Here is a 23742-nt window from a genome sequence, read left to right on the forward strand (position 1 = left end):
AGTTGGTAAATTCCTCTTTGGCCTTCAAAACTCTATTGAGGCTTTCTATCAGAAAATCTTTTCTCAAACTACCCACTGCCCCCCACTGCACCCCCCACCCCCCCACCCCCACCCCAGGCTGGATGAGTCACTTCTTCCTCTGCACTGCTTCTGGAACTTGTTCATGCTTCAATTATTGCATGTATCACATTTTATTATAAATATTGGTTTTCTTGCCTGTCTTCTCTTCTAGACTGTGAGCTCTCTTGGGCAAGGTCTGTACTGTTGTTATCAGTATCTAGCATAAATGGGTGCCTAATAAGTGTTTGCTGAATGAATGATTAGCCTAATGATTCAGATGAAAGGAAATGTGGACTCCTAGACAATATGGATAATTATGATTCAGGATATCTCCTACATTAAAAGGAAAGTAGAAAGATGATTCAGCCCATTAACTAAAATTCATCAAAAACATTATATAACACAGATAACTCTTTAAATTTTGTCAAAAAGATAACAGCTGAAAAGGATTCTATGGATGGACAATTTCATCTTCTGAATTTAGTGACTAATGAAATTTTCTTCATTTTACTTTGAACTCTGTAGAAAAAGCATTAGACAAGCTTTTGCTTGTCTTTTCTACAGATGTTTTTGTTATGTAAGTGATTGGAGTGATCCCGGTTAAGCCCATCCACCTCTCCCTCCCAAAGGACTGGTCAGTGTTCATTCATTCATTCAACAAACATTATCCTTTTTATTGTGTTGCTAACAAAATTATTAGAAGAAAAAGTTTAAATATATTTTGCCACGATTTCTGTCATGGTTTTAAGTTTTTTTTTTTCTTCTTTTCATCTTCTAGTCTTTTCTGAGAAGACTGGAATGCCTTTCAGGCTGAAGGACCCAGTGAAAGTAGAAGGGCTTCAATTCTGTGAGAATTGTTGTCAATATGGCAGCGTAGATGAGTGTCTTTCTGGAGGAAACTACTGCAGCCAGAATTGTGCTCGACATATCAAAGACAAGTAGGTTTTTGCCCACTTTCCATTTATAAAATGAGTTTTAGAGTCCAAGGCCCTGGTGCTTGGGAATAGAGAGGTTTAGTGTTCTCTGATGTCTGTCTTCCAAATGCCTTCTCCCCCACTCCACCCCACCCCTCAAGACTTTCCCTTTGGAGACACGTGGACCCTGATCCCACTACTGGACCAGGTGGCTTCAGTCTGAGTTCAGTTACACTGCTCATGTCCTACCTGCAATACAATCTTGGCCTCTTTCTTTAGTCTTTTGTTTACATTAATTTGCTCCCCAGCCAAGAGTATTTAGATCTCTTTGGGCTACATACACATTTTAGTGATACTGATGCTTGTGAAAATGTACTTGGGTTTAAATTTTGGGAGTTCTTAGGTAATTCAGCTAAAACTCCATGAATGAAATACAGCTTCCCCTGACTGAGCATCCACTGAATGGCCACAGTGTCTTGTAATTGTGTCTCTGTGGTTCTCAGGACAGACCGAGGATTCTGAGACAGGGCCATCAGCTGTGACTGATGGTGGTGTGATTGCCTTGGGAGACTCTGATGAGGTCAGCTTATCACTAACAAGGTGTATTTCCTGCATATACTTGTGTACTGCAAATAAATGACTTGGTATTTATGTTCTAGTGGAGTTTCTCATGTATTTTAATCAGCACAGGCTGGGGAATTGTCTGGTTTTGTTGGCCATCTGGTATTTTGCCGCATTACGTTTGGCCTTTTTTGATTGAACTTGGCATTCTCAATAATTGCTAGATTGTTGCTTTAAAATTGCCACCAAAAACTAGGATAGCTCCACATAATCGATTCTTTTCTTAGTATGGATGGTAGCTGTGAAAAACCAATGATTTTAAACTTGTTAGAATCTGTTTCACCTGTAGATGAATCATTAATTACATTATTATAATAAATAATTATATAAATTCTTATATAAGCTAATTTCTACTTTCTGTCATGACAATGTCATTCATGATTTTGGGCTGAAGTGTCTCTTAGCTATGATATTCTAATACATACACATTTATCCTCCTGGTTAAATATTGTCAAAAGGTTTTTGGATTGCTAATCAGCATGCAGATATTTGATGGGTATTGTTTCCTAGTCACTCTTTTGGGTTTATGAATTCAGCAGAGATCAGAAGGAAGAAAGGGACATGGGAGAAGACAACGAGGAAGAAGATTCTAAGTGTAGCAGGAAGAAAAAGCCAAAGTTATCTCTGAAAGCCGACTCCAAGGAGGAAGACGAGCGGGAGGATGAGATGGTCAGTACCCACAGGGCTGCTCCTTCTGCAGGTAGCACCAGGGTTTCAGTGCTGCTTCTGTGACCTTGTTTTACCATCAGCAGAGTGCCCACCTATCCTGTGTGTCACTGTCCTCATCTCATGATGAGAATAGTAAATAGTATAGTACCCCTCCCTCAGGGTGAAGAAGTAGGAAGTCCTCAAATTGATTGCTGGAGTGAGAGAGTCACTGGCAGAACCTTCAGTTCCACAAATTAATTTTAAATTCTTCTTGACAGCAAAATGCCAATCTCATTTTGGTAAATTGCAGACAGATCTTATAATACTATGCAAGTAGGTAGAAAATGGCAGATAAATGTCAGATATATTTAGGGAAAACTAATTCAAAATATGCTAATTAAAACGTAAACATCTCATCTCTCAAGTATTTATTAGTAACTCTATATGAAAAGACAACTTTGAAGTCTCAAAGCATTTTCCTTGCGATCAATACTGAGCAATGATTATTGGTTAGTCACTGTTTTAGGAGCTGGGAATGCAGAGATGAATAAGATGGCAGAAGGACAGGCTCTTTTTTCTCAGGGACATACAGTAAACCACTGGGGGAAATATCAGCCTGTGATAAGCGCTATGATGAGAAGTACAATAGAGCATTGAGATAATCTGACTGTTTAAGCTGGGTTATCAGGAGGCCTCCCAGGGGAGGGTGGCTTGGACAGTATGATCTGAATAAGGAGGCTGATGTAAAGTTGGGAGTAAGGAGCTCTGCAGGGCAATGGAATTGTTTAGGGAAAAGACCATAATGTAAAAACATGTGTAAGCACGCTTTGTTTAAGGAAATAAGACAAGGTTGCTGAGCCTTGAAGGCTAGAGAAGAATGGAGTAAGATGAGACTGAAGAGTTCTCTGCAGTCCAGGGCTTTATGGTAAACCAGAGTCATGAGTTGTCACTTTACTCTGAGTGTGCTTGGAAGCCATTGGAAAGTAGAGGGCAAGGGGAATACTTTGATATGATGTTTTAAAATGATCACTCCAGCTTTGACATGTGAGAGCAGAGTAGAATCAGGGAAACCAGCTGGAAGCTTATTGTAGTAGACTAAATAAGAGGGCTGTTTAAGATAGAGGGCAGTGGTTTTGAGACAGTTGGAAGGGTATATGAGGGAGAGAGAAGAATGAGGGATAGCTCCTAGCTTTTTGGCTTGAACTGTTGACTGGAATCATACCATTTCTTGAGAATGGGAAGGCCAGAGTGGAGTATAGAACTTACAGTACTTTGGCCGTCATGCATTTGAGATGCTTACTAGATGTCCAAGCGAAAATCCCAGGTAGGTATCTGGATACATGAGTATGGAGTCAGAGCTCGAGATATAAATAGGGGATATTTAGCAGACAGATGATCTTTCAAACCTAAGGAGAGTGATTGGATAAAGAAGAGAAGGGGATTAGATGGCAGGAGATGTCAGCAAAGGGACCAAGAAAGAGGGGCGGTGAGGTACCAGGGGACCCAGACCAGAGAGGTCAAGGAGCTGAAAGAAGAAAGCATTTCAAAGAGGTGGGAACAGTATCTGTGCTATAACAAAGTGTAATTCTTGGAAATATTCTTATTTTGTAAGGACCTCAGGCCAAGAGCAACAGAGTTCTCAAGTGACCTATATTCTTACTTTCTTTCAAAGTTATGAAGTGAAACTGAAGAACAGTGCAAAAAAAGACTTTCTGACAGCTCTCTAACTTTTCATTGATGCCAATTTCATGAACTTTTAAAAATCATAAACTTTTCTGCCTTATTGTAGGAAAACAAACAAGATGGGAGAATTCTGAGGGGTTCACAGAGAGCCCGAAGGAAAAGACGAGGTGATTCGGCTGTATTAAAGCAGGGTGAGTTGATGCAAGGAAGGTTTTACTTGTAATTTTCTGAAGTTGAAAATATTTCACACAGGCAGACATTTTAGTCTTAATTGTAATGCACACTATGGCAGTTAAAGGATCGTTTGGGGATTTTCTTTGATTAAATTGTGTCAATAAAAGTTGGAGTTTAGAAGAAGTAGAAAAAGGCGAAGGGAAAGTGGAAATTAGCAAGTTTCAAGCAGTGTCAGGGAAAACTTGAGATCATTTTCTGTTATTTATTTTTCCACCAGGTAGGTTTCTTTTACTTCTGCACTTTGACTAAAACCTCTGGTCTTACTCATTTCATAAAATTTTAGATTTTTTTTTAATGTTTTCTCTCAACCATAACTTCCTAACAGGGTACCCTTTTTTCCTTTCTTTATTTCTCGAGGAACACTTTATTCTCTGAGGAATCTAGAGCTTAGGCTCTGCCCTTCAGTACTTGGTGGGCTAACTTGCTGCCTTATTCATCCTGCACCTTGGGTTGTCTCCCCAGAAGCTTCTGTGTGCCCCACTAGGCTGTGTCGAAGGACCTGCCACATCTACACGACTGGTCTTCCATGTTAGGTCACTGTACTTTGCACAGTCCCATCCTGACCTGCCAATCACATTGTCCCTGTGAATCAGGGCCTGAACTCAGTGCTTCTCTTCAGGGCTTAACCACATTCCTCCCTTGTTCGTCTCTTAAAAACACTTTGAGGTGTTTCTACTTGCATCAAACACACAGCCTAACTTCTACATTCGGATGGCCTTCTGTATTCCATCACTGACATTAAAGGGAGCAAAGTCTCAGTTGCTCTGCACTTTGCCTCTTTGTCCTTTCTGTCCCTTCCCCTTCATTGCTGCTACCCTCGGGGCTCTGGCCCTTCAGTGGCCTTGTTGCTTCAGTCATTTCCCTCTCTCAGCTCTTCCATTTTCTTCCTCTTCCTGTGCTTTATCATTGCCTGTTCTAAGCTCATCTCCAAATATCTTTCCCTCAATTTTAAAACCCATCAAGCCTAACATTATATATCCTTTCTTCATTTTTTGTTAAATTAACCCCAAATAAAATTGCTATAGACTCCGTATCTTTATCATTTATGTGTTCTTTTGCAACTTAAAATTTGGCCTTGGATGCATTGATTTTTTTTACCCCCCTTTCTCCAAGTTAGCAGCCAGTCCCTAAGTTACTCTGTGCACTGACCTTTTCTCAGTTCTCAGCTTCTTGATTCATTAGGAAAAAACTTTGGAGCATCCTGCTCCTAGACACTTTCGCTTGCTGAGCTTCCATGATTCTGGTCTATCTTGGCTTCCTACTGCGTCTCCTTTATTTACTTTAGTACTTTACTTTAAATACTTTAAGTTTTTAAAAGTACTTTAAGTTCTCCTGTTCCTTTCTTCTACACTCATTCCTGGATATACACATAGTTTACTTTTTAGCTCTCATTTCTTCAGAAGAGGAGTCAGGGAAGGAGATTGAGAAATACCCATCCTGGAAATAAGAGAAGAGCCAGGCCTGGGGGTAGTTAGAAAGTAAGAGTTCACAGTAAGTATCCTGCTCTGATTTCCTAGATTTGGAAATTCGGTCAGTGTAGTCTCACTTGCCTTTCAGGTTTGCCTCCTAAAGGAAAGAAAGCTTGGTGCTGGGCGTCCTACCTGGAAGAGGAGAAAGCTGTGGCCGTGCCGGCAAAGCTGTTCAAGGAGGTACCCACCCTTCTAGAAGGCATTGTGCATAAGGGCAAAGGAGCTGGAATGCTGGTCTGGGATTAGTATTGCCGTTTCTACTGTCTGTCTAGGAAATGTGACTTGGGATAAGTTTTCAAACATTGTTTTTCTTATGTGGAGGGGGACCTCGGAGGGTAACTATCATCATATATGCACACCTTTGCTAGGGCCACATGCTTGGGCACACAACACACATACAAATACAGACCTACAGACAGACGCTGTTTTCTGTCAACAGTTGTTAGGCTTTCATGCACTGATTTGCAGAAGGATGCTTCTATTACTACTGAAAAACTAGTAGATAAAGAAAAACTAGCCTAAAATGTCATGGCTTTGAGAGAATAAAAATGACTTACTAAGGTTTGCATAATAGAACATCAAAAAACATTGTTATATTAACCACAGTAAAAATCTTTTATCAGAAGTGAGTTAAGATCAGAAAAGTAGCTCTGAGTAGGAACTGCTGTCCCTGGGCCAAACCAGGAATCAGCAAACTTTTTCCATAAAGGGCAATAGAAAATCTTGTAGGCTTTGTGGAGTATATGGTCTCATTTATAAGAGCTTAACTCTGTTCTTGTAATGAAAGCAGCCATAGGCAATGTATAAATGAATGAACATGGCTAATACTCCAGTAAAATTTAATTCACAAAAACAGTGGTTGGCTGGTGTGTCCCATAGATCGTAGTTCACTGACCTTTGATTTAAATGATTTAATTATATATCACATGGTATATAGTAAATCTGCCATCAATACTTTGTTACATACATATTAACACACCATTTTTAAGAAGTGGTGAATATTCAATAACAATTTTTTTTGAAAAGTGGTGAATAGTAAATGTTGGGATGATTACATTTACATTAAGACTATTTAATTCAGATATAATAGCAATTGCATATGACTTGTTCCATATAATTATTTTTTGCAACTTTGGTCCTTTGCATAATAGACTTTTTTACACTTTAAACAGTTTAAATACAGTTAATTATTTGAATCAGCAATACATTCATATGATTCAAAATATAAAGTGCTATAAGAAAATTATGTGTTACATATAAGCAATATATAGGCAAATCTTCCCCCACCTCACATCTTCCTACTACTATCAATGTCATCACATGATGACACATGTCACATAGTGTTTTGAACTTTGCTTTTTTTGTCTGAGTTTGGAGATTATTCCATCTCAGTTCATTTACCCACTTCATCAGACTCATACATAGTATTTCATCTTATGTTTGTTCCATAATAATATAAACTGGTCCATACTGTGGTTGACATAAATGTCATATATGTATGTCATATATATATCACATGAGTGTTACACACATACATGTGTCAGTGAGTAGAGACCAGCTTAAGTTATTATGGGACGGACATAAGATGAAATACTATTTGTATATATGGACTGCGAGTGTGCTCAGTCATGTCCGACTCTTTGCAACCCCATAGACTGTAGCCCACCAGGCTCCTGTCCATGGAATTTTCCAGGCAAAAATATTGGAGTGGGTTGTCATTTCCTTCTCCGCTATGTGGAATATATAATATATATACATGAATCTTTTGCTAAGTAAATGCTTTAGTGAATAGCCTCATACATTGCTCATTTTGCACATATGTGGCTATCTCTGTTGGGTAACTTCCTAGGATTGAAATTGCTGAGTCAAAGAGAATGTTCTTTTTTATAGATCTCTGGAGATTGCTAGAGGTTGTACAAATTTATATCCCTATTAACAATGTATTTATACATCTCTTTCCCTAGAGCTTTGCTAGTGTACTGTAACCAAACTTTTAGATCTTTATCAGTCTGATAGGTGGAATCTATTTTACTGTAATTTTACTTTGTATGACTCTTATGGGGGAGGTTGATCATCTTTTCGAATATGTAAAACATTTGAATTTCCTTTTCTGTCACCTCATTGCTTTGTCCATTTTCACATGAGATGACTCGGTGATCCTTTTTTTTTCCCCTGCATTTTTAAGAGCTGTTTGTGACTTGGTTATATAGTCTTAAGAATGATTATCACTCACTAAAACTGCTGTCATTTTACATTTTAGTATCAGTCTTTTCCATATAACAAAAATGGGTTTAAAGTTGGCATGAAACTAGAAGGCGTGGACCCTGAACATCAGTCTGTGTATTGTGTCCTGACTGTGGCTGAGGTAAGCTTTGCCTCATCTTTATTTTAAAAATAAAATAGTGCTTATAGGGTTTTAATAATGGGAAAAGATGCCATTTGTTGAACACTTCCTTTATGCCAGGCACAGTACTTAGTGTTTTGTAAACATTACCTCATTTAATCTTTGCAAGAAACCTTTTTCATCCCTGTTCCATAGATGAAGGAATTGAGGCTCAGAGAGGTTAAGTGAGGTATACAAGATCACACAGCTTCAAAGTAGTAGAACCACGATTTGACCCTAGTCCATTTGACACCATAGCCTTTGCCATACTATGTTCCTTGACATAAGAGACAAACCAACAGATATTTGTATTATTTTTAGTATTTCAAGTATTTTTAGTATTTTTAGTATCTCTGAAGTTTTTTAGGAAAAAATGTCCAAGTCAATTATGTGTATCTTAGTACAATATATGGACCTCCCTGGTGGCTCAGATGGTAAAGCGTCTTTCTTCAATGTGGGAGACCTGGGTTTGATCCCTGGGTGGGAAAGATTCCTTGGAGAAGGAAATGGCAACTCACTCCAGTACTCTTGCCTAGAAAATCCCATGGATGGAGGAGCTTGGTGCAGGCTACTGTCCATGGGGTCGCAAAGAGTCAGCACGACTGAGCGACTTCATTTTCACTTAGTACAATATATTACTGTTTAGAGTAATAGAGAGAACTCTTGAGAACTTTTTTTTCCCTTTCCTTTGTGTGCTTGACTCGTTCTCTCCCTTGAGTTGGGGGAGGTATCTTTTAAAATTTTCCTCCAAGAATCAGATGATCTTGTGTATTAGTTTTGCTTATAATTTTCCTTCAGTGACTTAGTGGTCTTGTAAGAAGTTTGGCTCCCACAGAACATAGAACCCATCTGCTGTGCTAATGGGAAGAAGAGTGAGAGGCTGAACTTCTGCGAGCCTAGTGCCAAGCGTGACCTGGCAGAGGTTCCATAAACCCACGTGACTTTTTTAACTTAGAACTCCCCCAAGTGCTGCCCTAATTTAAGCAGATGTGTGACCTCAGTGTTGGGCAGGGGTTACATAAAGTGAGTTCTCACCACATTCCAGGGATCCTGTTTCATTTAAGTATGAACTGGGGAGGCTCTTCTTTCTCCCAATTCTCCTACTGGTGGAAAGGAGACTGTTGACTTCTCCCCATGTCTGCACCAGCCTTGGTCTGGCCAGATCTCATTGTGTGTGGAGCTTTGTAAAGGACAGCCAGCCAGCACTGAGCCAGTGCACAATAGGGCACCCACGCTGGGCCCCTGCAGGAGCTCTGCGCCCTGTGCTTGTACAACGCAGGGGATAAAGAGGGGGACTTCTCTACATGGGAGAATTATTCTTTACCCATATCCATGTGCTTCTAATGGCACTAGGGATGAGGCCGGAACCCCCTAGCTCAGCTCTTCCCAGCGAAATAACGTTTGCCCCTAGATTTTGTTATTTGTTCACTTGTTTTTGTGGCTGTTAACAATGGTGCTCTAACATAATCCATATCATCCTTGAGATCATGTTAATTTGTTTTTGTACATGTGCACAAATATTCTATTCTTTACCTATTACAGGTTTGTGGATACCGGATAAAGCTGCACTTTGATGGATACTCTGATTGTTACGACTTCTGGGTAAATGCCGATGCTCTGGATATCCATCCAGTTGGGTGGTGTGAGAAAACTGGCCATAAACTCCATCCTCCAAAAGGTATTGCCACTTTTTAATTTTATATTTTATATTCTGAGAACACTTAATTTCTTATATTGTAATTTAGATTTTTGAGAATTCAGACTTTGTGGTTATTCAGGTGGGCCCAAATTTAAGCTTATTGTTCATGATGAGAAATGTTTGTTAATCAGGTGGGCCCAAATTTAAGCTTATTGTTCATGATGAAAGATGTTCTTTAAAGTGAAAAAAATTAAAAAAATAGAACCCTACTTAAGAGAATAAATTATGTCCATGCACTTATTTGCTTGTCACACAACACTTATTTGATACTTTGACTATAGGTTTTAGCTACAAATTTCTATCTCATACATACACACACACACACACACACACAACACATACATGCATACCTTCTTGAAATAACTGATTACAAAATTATTTCTAACCTGTTTATATAACTGTGTTTACTGACATTTCAGTAAGTAAAAACCTTGAGAAACTATGCATTGAACTTATCTTAATATTTAAGAGACTGGAAAGGAGACTATAACACTGAAAAGCAATTTGGGTGAGGGTTGAACTAATAGTGATTACTCTTTTATTATTAAGTTTTTATATTACAGTCTGCCAGTGATTTTGCCTATTTCATGTTTACCAAATATCCAAGAATAACAGATTGTATCTTTTTCAGTTCATCTCTAGGGTATTTAATAATATCTTACTTCCTTTCTTTTCATGTTGCATTCAGTATTGTCTGCTTGATGTGAAAGAACCAGGTTACCAGTCTGATATTTTTGGTCTGTCACACAATTATTGGGGCTTCCCTGGTGGCTTAGATGGTAAAGCATCTGCCTCCAATGCGGGAGACCTGGGTTTGATCCCTGGGTCAGGAAGATCCCCTGGAGAAGGAAATGGCAACCCACTCCAGTACTCTTGCCTGGAAAATTCCATAGATAGAGTAGCCTGGCAGGCTATACAGTCCATGGGATCGCGAAGAGTTGGACACAACTGAGCAACTTCACTGGCTACTACATCAGGGTTATTGAGGTTTTTTGGGGGGGCGTGGAGGTGGGTTATTGGATTTCAATGGACAAGCCATCTTTCGGTTTTAAGTGAAAAATTAATGGCAGAATGGTATTTCCAGATAACTGAAGGATTGACCAAAAACACCTAGAAAAGAAGGATAAAAAAGAAAATATGTAAGCCTTTACATAAATTGGCCTCATATGTGGTGAATTGTTTTTCTTTTCACACCACCTTCTGGACTTTGATGGAAGTAGAAAAGAGAATCTACTCGATAAAATTAAATGCCCAATTTCCTTTTTAAAGGGAATGTTGGCTTTACCAGTGTTGCACATGAAATGGTGAAAACTAAGGAAAGGACATTTCCATTATTGTAGTTGGCCAACATGCTCACTTCATGAATCTTGAATTGTCATTCTTGTGGTGACAGGCTAGAAAGATTTTATCTCTTGTAATACCATTTTTTCCAGGGTCCCACTGTTCCTACAAGTTAGTCTCCCAAAATAGAATGAGTGAGGGAAAAACAGAAAACTCAACTACTGCAGCTCACTGCTAATGAATTCTACCTAAATACTGATAGAAATGGTTTGGCAATGAAAAGAAGTCCATCTGAGGACAGTGTGTATTTGCTACCTCATACCTCTTCCTTTCATCCATTATCATTCATTCGGAATTGAAAAAATAATACAATTTGTTGGAAATACATACCCTGTGTGTAAAAATCCTTAGATCCTAATTATGAGTTAAATACTATCCATTTAAAAAGTCACTTGATGGCTTGATTTTGACATGTTGGATTTACAGGTAAAAGTAAGAATGGAAAGCTAAGTATGAAATATTTTGGTATTTTACTGTCTCTATATGTGTGAATCCTAGGATATAAAGAAGAAGAATTTAATTGGCAGACCTATCTCAAGACATGCAAAGCTCAGGCTGCTCCCAAGTCATTATTTGAAAATCAGAATATAGTAAGTACCTCCAAGATAACTTTTTCTTTCACAGGAAGTGGCTTTTGAGTGTTTCCTTGGATAAATTACAAGTGATAACAAGAAACTATAATAAATGTTGTTGCTTTGGTAAATAAGGTGCTTTTAAGCTGTAAAATTAACTAAAAATTACCATGAATAAATATCTGTTTTTAACCATATCATGGCTGTCTTTTTAAAAAATTAAATAGTAAAAGGCAACATAGTATAAAACGTAGGTATACTTTACAGTTAAGGTGCCTAAGCAAATTCAGTTGACTGGGACATTTTATGGTTATGGTCACTTGATTTTAGGAGTACTGTTCAGATAGGATTCCCATAGTGAGATGAATGTAACCCTATTTGAATTTGCATGCTAGAGACTATCATTTAAATCTTTTCTCCAGCTTCTAGCTCTGTTTAGCAGTGTTAACAGGAGCAAAGTCCAGATGTGTTTGTATTTTCTACTTCTTAAACTATGGGCATCTCTGAGGAGGCTGATATGTTACAGTGTTCTACCCTGATCAAGTTCTGATCTAATTGGAAGGAATAGAGGACAAGCAGGTAGAAAGCCAGAATCTCACCTTTATAGTTGATGAGAGCTCAGTTGGAGTACATGCATGGCCTATATCTGCTGACAAATGAGTCTCTTGATTCTGAGCCCTGGAGTTAGAGATTTATTGGCCCTTCCAACCTCACCACTCTAGCCCATGAGCACTGGACCAGGGCAGACTACCATCTTGCAGGACAGAGCTTGCTCCTAGAGGGGAGCAGAGTGGAAACTATATGCCCTGTAGGCCAGCTTAACGGTGTGACCACTTCTTCCTTCCAGATTCACCAGTTAGGTGACAGTGTGTGAGTGTGGAGAGAAGCCATCATATTTTGCTAGGGATTCCCTCCAGATATCAGGAATGAGAAAAACCTTCCTGCCTACTCCACATACTCTCCACTTGGGAAATGACATTATCCAGGTGTTTTGAGGGCAACAAGTCTAATGGCTGAAACATTGTCTAATCAAATTGAACATAGGCCAGCTTGAGTTAGAGAACTGGAAGCTGGTGTGTGTGTGCACGCACGTGCATGCATTTAGGTAATTAATAGACATAATGAGCCAGATTATTATTTTTAAATATCTTAATTGAGAAGATAGCTTAATTGCTGAGATGTACATGCTGCATAGTCAGTCGGCATTCTCCTTCAAGATGAGGGAGGCCAGGCAGGTGGAAAACTCAGCAACTGGCTTGCTGTCACGGCTCCAAGTTTCCTAATCCTTGTCTGGTTCTCTGATGATGAGTTCAGTCAGGTATTTGAGCCACTGACCATCATCTTAAATTCTGTGCATTGCTAGTACAAAACTGAATCTTGGGCCATGTCTGTTTGGTATGTAATTAATTTTTTTATTTCTAGATCTCTCTACCTCAGAATACTCAAATACTTATGGTTTGATACAGAAGCCCAGGGCTTAAATATATAGTAACAGTATCTGTGTAGCATTAGTGCCTGAGACAGGACTTCACTCTAACATATTCAGATACTTGCCTGTTTGCATTTTTGTGATGATAGCTGTATAATTATAGTAAAAAGAGATAACATCTATTTTGCTTAAAGTAATGAGAAAAGTGTCTGTATGCTTCAGTCTGGACAGAAAGGTTTTTTCTGAAGGGCAGAAATGACTTGTAGTATGTTGTGATTGATACTACTGATATCCAAGTACTTCTCCGAGATTAGGATCTTTTTCTTCATGAAATATTTTGAGGAATGTTTATATCCACAGCATTTCAAGTACTGCATCTGACTTGAATTTTTATTGTTTTTGTTTCATGTCCCAGATGGCCAATAATCTGTGGATTTCCTTATATTACAAGCTATTTTGTATGTATTAACAGCCAGCTCTTTGGGTGCTATTGTGAATAACATCTGGATTGTTGAATCAAAGTTGTAATAATTTCCAGCCTTTCGTATAGGAAGATGGCCTACTTTTAGTAGAGTACCCTTTTGAAAGATTTTTCAGAAGTGGGAGTGAATCTGTACTGACTTACACACATTTTTAACTTGATTATGTGCATATTTTAGATGAAATAATTTTCATCGTTAAGTCAATAAAGGAAGAGAGAAACTGAAAGTAAACTATACGTACATAAAACTTGCCTAACTAGCATGGTCATCTAAAGTACCAAGACGCATGTTAAGATAAGTAAACTTCTCAAGGTTGTGAGTGTGTTTGCTTTAAAGGTCCAGATAATTAATTGGGTGTAGCAACGGGGCATTTTTCTTATTGCTGCTTCTTGAAAAGCAACTCTGCTGCAAAACTGGTCTATGATTTTTAAATTATGTGAATACAGCTGATGGATGCCAGGCTTTCAAGCAGGGGTGCAGAGAGGGTACAGGTCCTTGTTGTTAAGTGTGTGCTTATCTCTAATTAAATCTGTATATTTCATAGACAGTGATCCCATCAGGCTTTCGAGTTGGAATGAAGCTTGAAGCTGTAGACAAAAAGAACCCTGCATTCATCTGTGTTGCTACGGTAACAGATATGGTGGACAATCGTTTCCTCGTACATTTTGACAACTGGGATGAGAGCTATGACTATTGGTGAGACATTTTTCATTGCTGTGTGCATTTTCTAATTGATGTTTACTCAAGTACTTATTTAAAACCAGTCATAATGCAAAGCAGAGAACACAAATAATAGTATTCTGTCCTGCTCTTTCTCATTTTGGATTTTTAACTTTACCTGTTCCATATGGCACGTTTCTAAATAACGTCCTTTAGTTCTACTTTGTGATTTGTAATTTAGTTGACTACCTCCTGTGGAAGCACAGTTCGTACCACACTCCCACGTGAGTGCACACACAGATTCACACTTCCCCCCTCATCTGAGGTGTCTTCTCTCATTTCTTAAGAAAATATTTTTAATCTTCCTTTCATATTTTCATGCCCAGTAGCTAATTTTACTATTTATAATGACAATACAAATTATTAATTGAGGAATATTGTTTTTAACCCTTAAGGGTTTTGGCTATATTACATAAAGTGGCAGGAGCAACATAATTATAAAATTACATAATCATGAAAGGATTATAGTAAAGCCATAAGGTTTTGATTAGGCAGTTGAAATAATGATTTTTCATACCTAATTCATGTTCACTGATGAAACTATACTTTGCTGGTGAAAGGCATTTCTGCATGGTTTAGTTCCTTCTGGACAGTACTTGCATTGAGAAGTGACAGTTATCTTTATAAAATGTGGCTAATGTTGCAGTAGCAAGTGGATGTTAATTTATGTAAATGTAGCTCAGCTTTAGGAAAATTTGTTTCCTGACCTTTTAGTGTGTGTATGGTTAAATATTCAATAGAGCCATTAATAATTTCCATTACTTCTTGGATTGGATTCTTACACAGTCATCAGCTTTACTTGCGTTGTTTTAAAAAAGGAGAGACATTGAAAGCTATTTGCTGTTTAGACTGTACACCTGTGGTGGATTCATGTCAATGTATGGCAAAACCAATACAGTATTGTAAAGTAAATAAATAAATAAAGATGAATTATAAAAATCTAAATTATATTTTATGTATGGTTTTCACAGAATTTTTTAAAGTAGTTCCATGATTACATCACATAGAATCAAGTACTTTTGAATAGTATAGTAAGTTTTATCCAGCTTTTTTCTGCAAAGCATAATTTTCCTCATAGGATATTTTTTTTTATTCAGTTAGCAATCAAATTTGTTACTGAAATACAAACCATTTCAGGTATATACAAAAGTTAGAACAGTAGAGTGACCTCCTGCAAGCATTGCCTACTACTGGCGATTATCAATATATACCAGTTTTGTTTCCGGTGTTTCCTACTCTAAAATCCCAACTCCAGGGCTGTTTTGAAGCAGATTCCAGATTCCATAGCATTTCATGTCTGAATGTGTATCTTCTAAAGATAGAACTTCTTTTTCTTTTTTCAAATATATAAAGTTATAAATAGCATCATGTCACTAACATACTAAAACATTATCCCCCAACTGTCTTGGTTTATTAGCTTTTGGTGCAAATAGGGTGTGCATTTTATGATTGCTTTGATGTTTCTCTTGATCTCTTTTATAGTTTCCTATTCCTTCATCGTTTTCTTCCCACTGTAACTTTTATTTAAGAAACCAGATTGTTTGTCCTGTTGACTCTGCCACAGCCTGGATTTGCTGATTGAATCCTCATTGTATTGCTTACCATGTTCTTCTCTTTCTCATATTTTCCACAAACTGGTGGCTTTTCATTTAAAATTATCCATACCTGTCTTGAATGAGTGAGTAGATGAGAAAACTATGAATTTAGAAATACTGGAATCTGTCCTGGGTGGAACATATTTCTCTCCCTCCTGTGTTTGATGTGCTGTGTTGATGGCAGTACCAACATGACAATTGGGATCCAGTCCTTTTATTAATAAATGATACTTTATTTATTAGAATCTGTTGAAATGAGAGCTTTTTGCTTTTAAAGGTCTGATTGCTTCAGGGAGAACTTTTTAAAAACAGCTTTTGCCTGATATAACACAGTGGGTGAATGTTTCAGTTATTTTTGTGGTCCTATAAATATTATAGGGTTTTAAAAGTGTAGGTTCCTTATTTGACATAATATGTATTTCCTTTAAAAGCATTCATTCTTCTGGGAAAAAAAAGTAACGAGAAAATCTAGGAGAATGTATCACATTTTTCTTTGATGCCAAATGCCTAGGGAATAGGAAGCATCCTGGTTTCTTATTAGAAAGAGCAGGGGAAAAAATTGATCTCTTTCAACAATGATTTTGCACTTTTACGAGCACAACCAAAAATTATTTTTAGAATGGAATGTACTTTGAGGATAGACTTACACTTCTAACTGTTGAAGTTATATTTTGTTAATTGTCAGAAAAAGAATAATAGTGTGTTCTCTTCCTCGATATGCAATTAAGGCATATTGAAAATAACTTATGTGCACTGCAGTTTCTCCAAGCTTATTAAATACTATGTTCTTTGATCTTTGAATTTTGAAATGGTTTTTATCTGCATAAAATAGTTACTTAGGTATGTAATTGAGGTTACAAATTGGATTGCTTTCCCAACTTAAAATAGTTTGAAAATGAGATTTTTTTTTTCCCTCTGAATTGGGAAGTGATCTTATCTCTTTTTACCTTAGTGGGAATTTGAAAGTATGCTTGACTGCACGTGTGCATGCATGCACTCACACACACACACACATTTGTGGTAGTGCATGTTTAATTGCACTAAAACATTTCTTTCAAAGAGAAATGCTATGTGGGATTTAAATTTATGTAGGGTTGTAGTAGTTTTTACTGAGAGCAAATAGTATACATATATTAGAATAAAAATTGGTTTCTCTCTGGGTTTTCTCTACACTTTTGTTACTAGTAGTTGGGCTATTTTACATGTATACATTAAGAGTAATAGTAATTTCATGTGTCTCCCCAAATAATGTTGAAAAGTTTGCATTGTGTTGTCAGTTTTTCAGAGCAGTGTGTGTGTCATCAACCATTATATTCGAGAAACACCCCTTGATGGTGCTGGCAAGTTACAGAGATGACAGGGACCTAGGGACCTCTGCACTTCAGTCTTGAGAGGCTCGGTGTCTGGGAACAGAGAGAAACCCAACACCTCTGTCTTGGCTGCAGAGGCCATGGTGGTTAGCGCTTAATTATTAGAACCAACTGCTTGCTGTCTGTGGTGGCATGTGGAAGGAAGGACTGACTGACTCACGGAAGCTTTCTCAGAAAGATCTTCCCGGGGACATGGAATTTGAACTGGATCATAAAGAATGATAGGAGTTAGTACTTAGAAGTTGGGATGAAATAGTTCTGGCCAAGGAAAGCACTGACTCATGTTTAAGCCCATGGAGCAAACAGGAATATGTTTGGGGTACTCAGTAAGTGACTTAGCCCTTCTAAGCTTTAGCTGCCCTCTTTGCAAAAAGGGTTAATAGTCCCTATCTCACAAGATGTTGTGAGGATTAAAGTAAGAATTTCAGAAACAGAAACCAGTTTGCAAAAGTTTAAAAAGAGGTGGCCGTTATGCGAAGTACTGACTCTTTGGAAAAGACCCTGATGCTAAGAAAGATTGAAGGCAGGAGGAGAAGGGGACGACAGAGGATGAGATGGTTGGATGACATCACTGACTTGACAGACATGAATTTGAGCAAACTTCAGGAGTTGATGATGGACAGGGAAACCTGGGGTGTTGCAGTCCATGGGGTTGCAAAAAAGAGTCGGCCACAACTGAGCGACTGAACTGAACTGACTGAAAGAGATGTCCGTAAAGCACATCGGGCAGAGAAGTTTAGCCCTGAAGGTGAAAGTGGGTTATTGTCTCAGAGGGAGTAAGCCCCTCAGGTGTTGGGCTTGGTTTTAGGCTGAAGGAAAGAAGCCACTGTTGAGCAAGAGTGGAGACATCTGAGACTGGATAATTGAGGACCCCAGACCCATAGGAGAAGGGCTAGCCTTAGGGAGAAACAAGCTTTCTTCTCTCTCAGTGTGGAGAAAATGAAGACTTGAAAGGAACATTGATGTTAGGGTGATGAGATGGCACCTCCTTTGTCTCTTCCTGGTAGTCACCTTGTTAGTGAAAATCAGGTTTTATGCTTGAAGCAAATTATGGATATTGAAAACAGCCTCAGTAGGGAATGGGCTTGGAAATGAATTAAGGATGAAAAGGAGAATGAGGTGACTCGGGATGAGGTCTGGGGCTTAGTAAAACAGAGTGATGGAAGCCCTGAAGAGTTAGCACAGAGTGGGAGCCGGGAAAGTAGGCGCCGGGAAAGAAATTGGCAGTCATCATGCTCTGGAATGGCACCCCACTCCAGTACTCTTGCCTGGAAAATCCCATGGACGGAGAAGCCTGGTGGGCTGCAGTCCATGGGGTCACTGAAAGTCGGACACAACTGAGCGACTTCACTTTCACTTTTCACTTTCATGCATTGGAGAAGGCAGTGGCAGCCCACTCCAGTGTTCTTGCCTGGAGAATCCCAGGGACGACGGAGCCTGGTGGGCTGCCATCTGTGGGGTCGCACAAAGTCGGACACGACTGAAGTGACTTAGCAGCAGCAGCAGCAGCAGAGACCAAGTGTGCTGTATTTGTTCAAAGAATCTAAACCATTATTGCTTGAAATGAAGACTTTGATGTGTTCCTTAAGTGAGCAACTCGAAATGTTCTTATCTGACTCTCTGCCGAGATCTGGGGAGCCCAGTGTGTGTGTGCATCAGTTTTGTTTAGCTTTTGCCAGTGACTGATGAAACTAGGGCCCTTTACTTTCAACCTGAAATCACTTAACCTCTCAGTGTTTCCATAAAATGAGGGTCTTAATGTTTGCTCACTTTATATGACAAGTGTGGGTTCTTCATGAATTCTTATTTCTATTATTATCTACCAATCTAGGTCTGATTTGGGTCTTAGCAGCCTTCATAAATAATTTGTACTTACTTGTGAAATGGACTTAAAAATTGTTTTGAAATGGACTTTCTTAACAATACACATAAAAACCCTCAAGAAAGGAAAGGCACAGGGAGCAGCAGTTTGCCAAACATTTCACCATTAGTTTTTCTTCATTGTATTTCTTCTTGGTTACATTTCTGCTTTTGAACACTAGATGGGACTAAGAGATGACTTGTGTTTCAATAGTAACAAATAATTTCACAGCCTTCCCACTTCTGAAGGAAGTATTGTTTGTTTATAGAGGGGCTGTAAGTCAGCTAGATAAAAATGAGGCTATTTTTAGTTTCATAGTTCAGACAGCTTCTTTATTTTATTTACCATTTATTTTAAATGGTGACTTTGATCAATATTTAAATAATATTAAAACCTTATATGAGATTTTGGCTGTACAGGAACAAGTGGCCAAAATATGCTACAGTGTTTTCTTTACTTGTAATATATAGAGAAATCCAATAAACAGAATTGTGTCTAATACTTTTACTTTAATCATCATGAACCTGACATAATTAGAAGTACTTGATAGTTGTCTTAAATTGAAGAAAATTAAAGAAGTATTACACATTTGTTATTTTTTTCATTTTTAAGGAGCTATTAAGAGTTTTCCCTAGAATAATATAAAAAATTCCCTAAAATAAAGGCTGCATCATTACTAATAATCCATAGCCAAATGATTTTCCAGGAAAGAATAGCATAATGGGAAAATCAAGATCCATAGTTTTGCTTATACAGTTTAAAACCATGCATCTGAAGGGATTGGGCATTAAGTGTACTGAGATTTCCATATATGCCTCACCTAGCTCCCCTAAATATTTCCCAGCTTAAAAAAACAAAAAAGCTTTCTTTTTTTTTAATCTAATGTCTCATTTCTCTGCTTCTTTTTAAAACAGAACTCCTTAAATGTGTTTTCTGAGCTAGCTATGCTCATTTCCTAACATTTTCTCCTAAACCCACTCTGTTCAGGCTTTTGCCCTTTCCCATACCCAGCTCCACCACAGCAGATCTTATCAAGTATACCAGTGACCTTTACGTTGGTAAATCCAGTGATCAGTTCTTGCTTTTTCTCTTCTTTGACCAAGCAGCAGCATTTGACCCGACTGATTTCGTCTTTCTCTCTCTCTCTCTTATTTTACCAGTCATTGTTTCTTGGACTTCTTCGCCTTTTCTCTTTTCTGTCCTCTGTACTCATTTTCTGGATGGTCACATCTCTGCTCATGGCTTTAAACACCACCCTATTTGCCGATGACTCCTAAATGTGTTTTTAGCCTTGATCTTGCCCTTAAATTCTGAATTTTTGTGCTTATGATCTACTACTTTACATGCTTGTTAAACATGTTAATATCAGATCTCTTCATTCACTGTTTGGAATGTCAGGCTTTGCTGCAGTCTTCAATGGTAACATCCATCGTCTAGTGGCCATGCCCAAAGCCTTGGAATGTTCTGGACTTCCCTTCACTCCCACTCTGCGTCAAATCTATCAGCTTATCCAGTGGATTCTTCCTTTAGAACACTGACCTAAATGTACAATCACTTCCTATTATCTTCACCACCAGCACTCTGGTTCAGGTTACTCTCACCAACTCTGGCAAAAACCTTCCAGCAGCCTTTTGTCTCCTTCCCAAATGTGGTTTATTATCTGCAAAGCAGTCAGAATAATTTCTTTAAAACATAAATCAGATTATGCCACTCTTCTGCCTAAAACCTTTCACAAAATGTTCTAGTAAACGTCATCTGTACTTGCTGTCCTTTAGCATGGAAGGCTTTCCTGTATATATTTGAGTGGCTCAGTTCTCTCTTCACTCTTTTCAGATGTCATCTTATTTAAGAAGTCATCTTGACTATGTGTTTCGAAGGAATATCTTGCCACTGTTTCGCTCTACCTTTTTATTCCAATTCTTTGCATAGCATTTTGCCCCCAGAATATAGATTTTGTTTGTTAATTAATTTCCTCTTTTCCCACTATACTGTAAGCTCCAAGAGGCTGAAAGTTGGTATATATTTTCTTCGCTACTGTATCCTCAGTGCCTATCCCAGTGTCTGGCACATGATAGACACTCAACCTTTCAATGAATGGGTGAGTGAATGAATAAATGAAGAGTGTTGCATGATGGGATGAGTACTGTATGGAACAAGTTTGATTAGGAGCAAGGAATCAGATGTGCATACTGGTAAAGAGGCCTTGGCAAAGCATATACTTGATTGAAGTAAAGATGACAAAGAGAAGAGGTGAGGAAAAGAAACACCCCATCTTAATACCTGGTCTCTGCCATTCTAATGGGCAATAGAGAGAGCGTGTTTGCTTTTTGAGGGTGATTGCGCTTCCTGCTTTTGTATATTTGTCCTTAGAAATACTGAAATAATTTTAGCTTGCCTGTGTATATGCTATTTATATACATGTTTATTTTTCCAAATGATTTTCCTAAATGGAAAGTCCAAATTTTAGTGATGTTATTTTTATATTTACTATTTTTGCAGTTGTGGAATATAACACCACTTGTGTGGGAGCAAAAACTATTTGCCTGGTGTCAGTTTTGTATGTTATATGTATCTGATAGACATCTCCTTAGTACTAATATGTTGGAAGAGTGAAAAATTCTTTGGTTTAGCCATTTTTTCCCAAATAAGATAGATTGTGAAAAGGGAGAACTCGGTGTAAAATGTTCACAATCACTAACCTTTTATTTTTTTAACTTTTACTGGTATTTGAGAATTTTTCCTAATTACTATTTTTAAATTTATATAACTTACAGGTGTGAAGCCTCTAGTCCACACATTCATCCAGTTGGTTGGTGTAAAGAGCATCGAAGAACGCTCATTACTCCTCCAGGTTTGTGTTGATTATGTGTCTGCTGTTTGTTATTTATGTCAATTTGAGTTTATTTTCATGTGCTAAAGAACAGATTCTGTGACTTCATCATAAGACAATGAATTTTTGAGCATGTCACTATTTAACGTGCCCTGGCTCCTGCTGGTATGAAATGATAGAGTGGTCAGCTCACACAGAGCATCATTGTGGCGTATGTGGCTTCTTGCGGGTGCTCCTGTGAGTAATGAACACTGTCACTGTCGTAGGGAAAGGATGCCTCCTTGGTTTGTTAGGAGCTGTTGTGTAGATGTTGCCCACAGCACGTAAGCAACAAAGACTCAGCTTGGAGCTTCAGATACTTGTCTCATTCTATTCTGCCAGCTGGTGTTGTTTTTAGCCTTGCCCCTAGTTCCTTGATACTGTTTCTCAGTTAGCGCCTGATCATTTACTCACTCGGAACCAACCGTTCCTATGATGGGCAAGGCAAGTCCCTTCTACCTCCTGCAGTTTCTTCTGTGTTCAGGGATGAAAGCTCCTATTCTTTACTGATTTACAGAGCTGTTTTGAAGGTGAAAGAATATTTGCATAAACCATGTGGTGTTAAAGTAAGATATTAAATGGTTTGGTAGCTCAAATGTGCTGCTGCCTGGAAGACCCCACTCAGCCCTCCTAGGTTCTGGGATTTACATAATATTAGGAGCCAGTGAATAGTGACTGCCACTGTCACCATCTGAATTATATTATATTATACAGATTCTTTTGGACTTCACAATTTGATATTGATCTTTTTACAATCCTTTTGGTCATCATTGGCAACCCACTCCAATATTCTTGCCTGGAGAATTCCTTGGACAGAGAAGCCTGGTGGGCCACAGTCTATAGGGTCGCAAAGAGTCAGACAAGACTGAAGTGACTTAGCATGCATGCAGGGATCTGTTAAATTAACAGGACCAGTGAACAGCAGGTTCCTGGCTATGTCTTCACAGCCTGGGAAGGGGTGTGTGAGGTATCATTACTGACTTCTGATGTGAGGCAGATTACCAAGTCTTCTGTCTCTTTTCATGGACTTTTATAATTCAGTAGCAGAGAAAGTATATAGCTTTTTGGCAAAATTAAAAAATATAAAATTGCATGTGAAAAAGTACCAAACACACAGCAGTGTGAATATAATTGATGCCACTAACTGTAGCACATGAAGATAGTTAAACTCGTAAATTTGATGTGATACATATTTTATCATACTAACTAAAAAGGTTAAGAAAACAAAAGTAAAAACATGCCAAATAAAAAGACTGGTGTGCAAGGCCTGTGCTGATGTTATTCTGCTCTTTGGATCTATGGCAAACAAGATGTCCTTTCTCTGGACCCTTTTCTCTAAGGGCAGATTCCTGGCTTGTGTCTCACATCTTCCCTATGAAAAGAAAGAATGTTAATCACCTGTCTCCCTAGGCAGTTGCCCTTCTCCTTCGTAGATCAGTCTCATGAGCAGCCCTGCCAGCTGCTCCATATTCATGTTCTTTTTTAACCTTTGTACATCTACTGTTCTTTTTCCAAAATTAAAGTCTTCATGTCTTTTAAAATGAGTTTTATTTTTGAATTACCAAATTATCCATTTAGATATGCTTATTTTTAAAGTTTAGAGTGAAACTAGAGATAACCACTATTCTCTCTCTTAATGGCTTAATAGGTGGTTATATCTTTGCACAGAAACGTTTTTTGCCTCTGTATACACATACATGCAGAGCTTTCCAAGTGGCGCAGTGGTAAAGAACCCACCTGTCAATGCAGGAAATACAAGAGACGTAGGTTCAACCTCTGGGTCGGGAAGATC

The 23742-nt window shown here is 38.3% G+C and overlaps 1 protein-coding gene across 6 annotated transcripts in view; it reads left to right on the forward strand.

Moving 5' to 3' along the window:
• Positions 1-23742, forward strand: part of L3MBTL3 (l(3)mbt-like 3 (Drosophila)) — a 102459-nt gene that overhangs the window by 31455 nt on the left and 47262 nt on the right. For 4 of the 6 annotated variants that reach the window (XM_005684735.3, XM_018053199.1, XM_018053198.1 and 1 more), the window contains 9 exons: positions 839-998; positions 2132-2264; positions 4033-4117; positions 5718-5809; positions 7890-7994; positions 9555-9690; positions 11551-11642; positions 14080-14231; positions 21856-21932. In XM_005684735.3, the coding sequence (XP_005684792.1) occupies positions 839-998; positions 2132-2264; positions 4033-4117; positions 5718-5809; positions 7890-7994; positions 9555-9690; positions 11551-11642; positions 14080-14231; positions 21856-21932 (1032 nt within the window). The remainder of the gene's footprint in view (positions 1-838; positions 999-2131; positions 2265-4032; positions 4118-5717; positions 5810-7889; positions 7995-9554; positions 9691-11550; positions 11643-14079; positions 14232-21855; positions 21933-23742) is intronic. The other 2 variants (XM_018053200.1, XM_018053202.1) reach the window with 1 other exon arrangement.

Source organism: Capra hircus, chromosome 9, assembly GCF_001704415.2.
Source record: "Capra hircus breed San Clemente chromosome 9, ASM170441v1, whole genome shotgun sequence".
Taxonomy (NCBI): Eukaryota; Metazoa; Chordata; class Mammalia; order Artiodactyla; family Bovidae; genus Capra; species Capra hircus.